This window comes from Quercus robur, chromosome 11 (assembly GCF_932294415.1).
Source record: "Quercus robur chromosome 11, dhQueRobu3.1, whole genome shotgun sequence".
Classification (NCBI taxonomy): domain Eukaryota; kingdom Viridiplantae; phylum Streptophyta; class Magnoliopsida; order Fagales; family Fagaceae; genus Quercus; species Quercus robur.
In genome coordinates this window covers 31,360,981-31,368,826 of record NC_065544.1, presented here as the reverse complement: position 1 = coordinate 31,368,826, position 7,846 = coordinate 31,360,981, and the positions used below count along the sequence as shown (strand labels likewise).

Genomic DNA, 7,846 nt, shown 5'->3' with positions numbered 1-7,846 from the left:
TTGACCTAAAAAGCATTAAATGCACCTAAAAACAAGGAAATAAATCACCTAAACCTAGAATAACGTTTTTTACATAGACCCAAAATATTTCATGCCAATTCTTAGCCTTGACTGGATTCTTCTAGAACTTGAATCAAGGTGACGATTTTTTGTTGCCCACATGGATCATGCTCAATGGGCCTCCACGAATTTGCTTGAGCCCATAACTCTTAGATGAGTCCGTTAAGTACATCCTTGAACTTCTTTGCTTGTGCTCTCGTAACCGGCCCAATTGGTACTTGAACGTGATCCTTCGACGCGGTGCCTTGATCTCCATCACAAAGGGCATTACCTTGTAATGGTAGTTTCCAACGGGGGTAACAAAAGCCATTTTTTCTTGGTCCTCGGCAGCCAGGGGTATCTGATGGTAGCCTTTGAAGGCGTCCAAAAAACTCATTCGAGGGTGTCCCACGGTCGAATCCACTAATCGGTCTATCCAAGGCATAGGGAAAGGATCCTTCGGGCAGGCATTATTCAGGTCTGTGAAGTCCATGTAGACCCGCCATTTCCCACTCTTCTTCTTCACCACGACTGTGTTGGCCAGCCACTCGGGATAAAATACCTCCTTGATAGCCCCTGCTTTCTTCAATTTTATAACCTCCTCTCTCACCGCATTTGCATGCTCTTTCGACAGTCGCCGAGGAGGTTGCTTCTTAGGTGTTACGGCCGGGCTAACATTAAGGTGGTGGCAAATGAAATCTGGATCGACCCCCGGAGCCTCGTAGGCGTCCCATGCAAACACGTCCATATTCTGTCTGAGAAAGTCAATCAGCGTTTCCTTCTCTTGTGGCGGCAGTTCTGAGCCGACTTGAAAAAATCTTTCCAGGTCGGAGCCCACAAGAACTTTCTCTAAATCCTCACAACTCGCTCCCTTGGCAGGTCCCTCACTACACGAGGCTAGGGCCGGGGTTGTTAATTGCTATAAGCCGTTCTCGGCTGAAGTGGAGGGCTCAGTACTTGGTCGTCGCGAGATGGTGGACACCATGCATTGCCGAGCCATGGCTTGGTCCCCTATTACTTCTTTCACTTGACCCTCCGACGGATACTTCACCTTTTGGTGTAAGGTTGATGACACAGCCCCTAGCGCGTGAAGCCACAATCTGGCTACAATAGCTGTGTAGGGGGAGTAAGCGTCTACCACTATGAAGTCCACCTCCATTACGTCCGAGTCTGTTTGTATAGGTAGCCTAATCAGGCCTTTCGGAGTGACGGTTTTTCCCTCGAAACTCACTAAAGGGGAGTCGTATGCTGTTAGGTCCTCTGGTTTCAGCTTCAGCCCTTTGTACAAGTCGGGGTACATTACTTCCACGGCGCTGCCCTGATCGACTAGCACCCTCTTCACGTCATATCCCTCAATCCTGAGTGTGACGACTAGAGCATCGTCGTGGGGCTGGAGGGTTCCCAATTTGTCTTCATCCGAGAATCCGATTAGGGGCGTGGCCATCCCTCTAGCCCTCTTGGACTCCCGGTCGTCAGCTTCAGCGGGGAGTCGGCCCACCGACATCATTCTGAAAGGATGGGAGCCGGTTCTTCCTAGTACGACAAGAATGACATTTATCGTGCCAATGGGTGGTCTCAATGTGCTTTGTTTTGTTTCGATGTTCGACTGCTCCTGCCGTCCAACAGGATGATGCAAGAGGTGTCTCAACTTTCCTTCTCGGACCAGCCGGTCCAAGTGGTTTTTCAGATTCCTGCAATCATTGGTGGTGTGGCCCAGCTCTTGGTGATACTCGCAATACAGATTCTGGTTACGTTTCGCGGGGTCGCCTGCCATCTTGCTTGGCCATTGAAAGAACGGTTCGTTCTTCACTTCTTCTAGGATCTTATGTAATGGTTCTCGGAACACAGCATGGACTGCCTGTGCCCCTATGGATCCAGATTGCTCCGAGCAATCCCTTCTCGGCCGGTTACTGTTGTTAAAGCGGTCCGACTTGAAGTCTCTCCTCTCCTGAGGGACAACCTTCGCTTTGCCCTTTCCTGTCTGTTGGTCCTCTTCGACTCTCTTGTATTTGTCGATTTTGTCCATGAGTTGGTGCACGCTGGTGACTGGTTTCCCAGTCAGGGACTTTCTTAAACCATGCTCTGTCAGCAGTCCCCTCTTAAATGTGCTAATGGCGACGTCATCGTAATTTCCCTCTATTTCGTTATACATTTCCCAATATCTATCTGAGTAGGCTTTTAGGGTCTCTTCTTCTCGCATGGACAAGGACAGGAGGGAGTCTAGGGGCCGAGGGACCCTGCTGCTAGTTATGAAGCGAGAATCGAAAGCTTGTGTCAGCTGCTTAAAAGAGTTTATGGAGTTTGGCTTGAGGCCATCGAACCATCTCATCGCCATGGGTCCCAAATTGGACGGAAACACTTTGCACATTAACGCCTTGTCCCTGGAATGGACGGCCATCCTCTGGTTAAACTGGTTTACGTGCTCTACCGGGTTCGTCCGACCATTATATATGGCAAAAGTGGGTTGGTGGAACAGCTGAGGAAGCTCAGCCCCTTTTATCTTACGAGTGAAGGGTGACTGGGAGATGCGGTCCAGGGCCTTACTCATGGCGTTGTTTGCTAGACCCTGGTAAGATGGGCTTTTGTGGCTGCGTTTGTGAGATTGCTCTTCCTCATAGGAGAAGGTTTCACTTGGCGGGGTTCTCGATCTCCGCCTGTACTCGTTGTCCTCCTTATCGCTAATGTCCGGGCTGGGGGAAGGACGCCTTCGCTGCGCTCGGCGTAACCTTTTCTTCAAGTCGTCGATTTCTTACTGTAGAGCCCTATGATCGTTTCACTTTTGGGATGCGTGACCTTTCCCTTTTGAGCAACTTCTGCTCGTGTGGGAGGTATTTACACTACCCTCTCGTTGCTTGTCTTGATCTCTCTCCCGTTCGAGATTCAAGAAGTTGTCCTGCCGTTGGGAGTCTGCGTGTCCCGTTTGGTGCAGACCTGATCCTTCCATCTCTAACGGTCTCACTTGCTGAGGCACAAGTTCTTCCCACAGACGTCGCCAATTGTAGGGTCACGATTCGGGGTCCAGGCCCAACAGGTATGGGGTTCTGGCCCAAGGAGCCCGAAACAATGAATTTATAGAGAATGGGTTACAGAACTAGGCCCTAACGAAGTGCATACTAGTTAACATTGGGCCATACAACAATTGAAAATAAGAAAATCTCCTTCATGTCCATTAGATATACGATCTGATGAGATGTAGGGGATATATCTCTGTCTCTGCTCAAAGGCTATGGTTCTCACCCTCTTCTTCTGTTCTAAGTTCCTCCTTTTTTCCATCCCCTTCTTCATAGGGACTCCCCCCTCTTATATAGCCCCCTTGAAGTCATTAGGACCTTACACTTGTTGATCATCTGGACCTTCACTTGAGTGCTTGTCCCATCAAATATCTCCCCCATCTTTCTGTGAGTTGTGGTAGCCAAGGTAACACTATTCACAAGTCCTCTCCACATTAATGCGGCCGGAAAAGTAGCTGCCATGCATTTAATGTGGCAACTGTAGCCTCTCCCTTGGCATCCTACACTTTCCTCCCTCTTACAGGCTTGTGGGACTCATCCCTGTTACTAATACTTGTTGGAGTGAATCCTTATAGCTGGCAGAGTGCATGTTCGAGCCACATTTGGTACGTCCGAGGAGACATTTCTCCTCGGACCGCCCTTTAAACAATTTTAGGCCCATAAGAATTGGGCCGGGAGCCCTTTTGGTACCCACACCTTCTCCTCGGATGTGGTCGAATTTTATATGGGGCTCAAGGCCCATTGTATGATCTTGGGACTTTACCCCTATAGATACAAAGACAATTTAGATTGCTACAATGCTCTATCTCTATTTTTTCGATTCTTATCTCATGGAGGGTCTTTCACATTATATAGTTCCCTTTAGGTCATCTTGATTCTACACTTGTTGATCATCTAAGCCCTTACTTGAGTACTCGTCCCATCAGACATTCTCTCTAGCTTTCTGTGAGTTGTGATAGCCAAGGCAGCACTGTTCAGAGGTCTTCTCCACATAAATGCGGCCAGAAAAGTAGTTGCAGTGCATTTAATGCGGTGGTAGCAGTTTTCCCTTAGATATTTTTGGGTTTCCTTCTTTCTAGTATGTTCGTGAGGCATGTTCCTATCATTGGAGTTTCTTGGAGGGTCACTCTAATTGCCGGGATATATACTTGAGCTGCATTCATCATATCCGAGGAGGTGTTCCTCCTTGGATCACCCTCCATTCGTTCCCTACTTATAAGACTTTAACTGGGAATTCCTAATAGCTATTTGTTCATCCTTGAACCTATCAATGTCCTCGGACAAAGCCCAAGACCTAATATATGATTTTGGGCCTTGATCCTTACATTACTAATTAGTAAATTAATTTTATTTTATTTGTTAGGATATATTTCCTCAAATTAAGGAATAATATTTAACAACAGTTTAATTTAAGCAAAACTTTATCATTTAAAATTTTTTATTCAAATTAAAAAGTCTATTATAAAAAATTATAAACTTAAATCTCAAATAACAACCAATGTTTTCTTTCTATATATATATATATATATATATATATATAAACTCACGTTTTGACTTCTACTCCAACTAAAAGTCTATTATCAATATTTTAAGAACAACTAGTTAGTAAACTAATTTTATACATTTAAATTTCAACAAATTTAAATTATATTCAAACTAAAAGTCTATTATCAAAATTTTTTAAACTTAAATATTTCAACAAATTTATTCAAAATAAAAGTCTATTATAGGAAATTCTAAAAGTTGGGCTTATAAGCCAAAGCTGCACCAAGTGTCTACTCTAACAAATTAGTAAATTATTTTATATTATTTGTTGGGATATATTTCCTCAAATTTAGGAATAATATTTAACAACTATTTAATTTAGGTAAAAATTTATCATTTAAATTTCAAAAAATTTAAATTCTATTCGAACTAAAAGTCTATTATAAAAAATTCTAAACTTTAGGGCCCGCTTGGTAGAGGAATTTGAGTTATGTTGTTTGGGTGTTTTTGATATACGTGTGGGTGAAAAAGTGTGTTGAAATGTATGTAAAGTTGTTTAAAATGTGAAAATGTGTGTTAGAACTTGCTCACCAAACAGGACCTAATATCTCAAACAACAACCTATGTTTTCTTTCTAAAAAAAAAAAAAAACTCATGTTTAGACTTCTACTTTAACTAAAAGTTTATTATTAATATTTTAAGAAAAACTAATTAGTAAATTAGTTTTATACATTTAAACTTCAACAAATTTAAATTATATTCAAACTAAAAGTCTAAATTATCAAAATTTTCTAAAATTAAATATTTCAACAAATTTAAATTCTATTCAAACTAAAATTCTATTATAAAAAATTCTAAACTTAAATCTCAGACAACAACCCACGTTTTCTTTCTTAAAAAAAAAAACAACTTTTTGACTTCTACTCTAACTAAATGTCTATAATTAACATTTTACGAACAACTAATTAGTAAATTAATTATATATTATTTTTTATGATATATTTCCTCAAATTAAGGGACAACATTTAACAACTATTTGATTTAAATAAAACTAAAAATATATCATCAAAATTTTCTAAACATAAATCCCACACAGCTTACTTTTTCCTCCTCAAGTTGCATCTTATTAAATAAATATTTTATTAGGATATTAAACTATAAGACTCTTGACTAAGGGATAAGATGTAACAATAATTTAATTTTGATAAAACTTTATCAACTAAGTTTTAAAAATTTAAATTTTACTCCAACCAATAGTCTATAATTTATATACACGCACACACACTACTAATGACATGATTCCTTGATTGGGTTCCATTATTTTGCATATTAAAATATCTTTACACAAATTCTTAAACTTTCTAAAATACCCATATCCTTTTGTTAAATAATTTTAAAGTTAAAAATACAAACTGGTTAAACGAGTATTTTACTATTTTTTTTAAAAATTCCTAAATTTTAGGTTTTTTCATTTCTATTATCTAATATGAACTACCACTTTTTATTTTAAATTCAAATTTTCAAGCTTTTATCAACTCTCACGTAGAGAAATATCCTAAAAATTAAAACACTATATTTATCTCACTTTTAAACATTATTCCACATATGTTATCTTTTTCTTAAAAAAAAAATACTCATAGTTATTTATCTTAAGAATTAAGACACTATCTATAACTCACTTTTAAACATTATGACACTAAACCCAAATTGTAAAAAATTTATTAAATTTCTTTAAAAGAAAAATTAAATTTACTTATTTGGTGGCATACAACTACCATACCTAAGAGAGACCTAATTGTTTGAATAAAAAAAACTAAGTTAACCTGTAATCATTATTCATCTATATCTTTTCTAATTTAACGGCCCATGGACTCCTTTCTTTTGTCTTTTTGTCTTTTCTTTTTCCATATCAATTTCTTGAGAAGTTCCTTCTAAGTTCTAATTTATCAAACTATTTTTTCCCTTTACTTTTTTATTCTTTGGATTAAACCCCAAAATTTAATGCAGAGTTATGATTAACGTTTCCTTAAAAAAGAAGAAGAAGAGTTATGATTAACGTTAATTCCAGCTGCAGTTCTAATTTAGCTTAGATGTAATTTAAGATTTATATTTATATATCAATTAATAAAAATTACAATGGATAATGAATATATCCTTAAAGTAATTGAATGAATAATATCCTCAATATAAAATCTACAGTTTAATTGGATTATTTTATAAGCTAAGTTCCGTTTGAGCTGCTAACATCCAATGCTAATAGTAATATATAAACTAGAGAAGAACAACAAATGCAGTGCCACCAATTTTTCTCAGCCATTTATAAAATCTATCTCTTTGGCGTTTTGAGTCTTTCAATGCTCAATAGAATCACTTGGGTACTCATAAATGTATTTATTTACTAAATCTGGGATGTTATTTTATATTCAACTTGATTTGCTGCTATATTAATTTCTTGAAATCATAAAAGCTTATTTCTTGATTTATTAGTCTCACCTTGAATTACAAGATTTTTTACACTTTACATGCTCTTGATTTGTCTTTCAAATATACATACGATTAGTTTGGTTATGTATATTATAGCAGTTTGCCTTTATTTTTTAGTTTTGAGTTAGATAGTTGAACAATGCTAAAATAACAAGAGTTGCAAGATTAAAACGAAGATTGATTATGAATTTATGACAATCAAGATCTGTAGATTCAGCCAAGAAAAGACAAAGAATCACAATTCAAGAATCAACTATTCTTGCAACAGACTATATAAGCAATGAACATTTGAATGTACCAATATGGTCATACATTTATTTTACATGATAAATTGGTAGCAAATTACAAACTCATCTGCTTAAATTGTGTGCATTTATTTTATAATAAATTTGTTTTCAAGTGTTTTGAGTCAAATAATTAATAGTTTTTTGGCATAAAATTTTCATTTTTCTTAAAAGAGTTGAACAAATTTGAAATAACAAGAGGTGCAAGATTAAGATGAAAATCCATTATGAATAACGACAAAGAGCTACAAATTCAATATCCAAAAAGCAAAAAAATACTATTCAAGAATCAAATATTTGTGCAAGAAACCATTCGTCTTAAAAAAAAAGATCGTTTTCTTTAAAGATTTGTTATGCCGTGACAATAAAAAAAAAAGTCTAACAAATTCTAAACAACATTGCCCTCTACTTGCAAAGTCCAATGTTCATTCATGACCAATTGTACGTTGCTTTGTCTCAAGTAACAAGCTCTGAAGGACTATAGATTTTAATATAGAATAATAACAAACAAGAATAAGGATACACTAAAAGTATATTCTAATG

General features: G+C 37.4%; 1 protein-coding gene across 1 annotated transcript; it reads right to left on the bottom strand.

Moving 5' to 3' along the window:
- Positions 1–958: 958 nt before the first annotated feature.
- Positions 959–2,587, bottom strand: LOC126704952 (uncharacterized). The gene has a single exon (XM_050403928.1). It carries the CDS (start codon positions 2,585–2,587, stop codon positions 959–961), a length of 1,629 nt encoding a protein of 542 aa, XP_050259885.1.
- Positions 2,588–7,846: the final 5,259 nt, after the last annotated feature.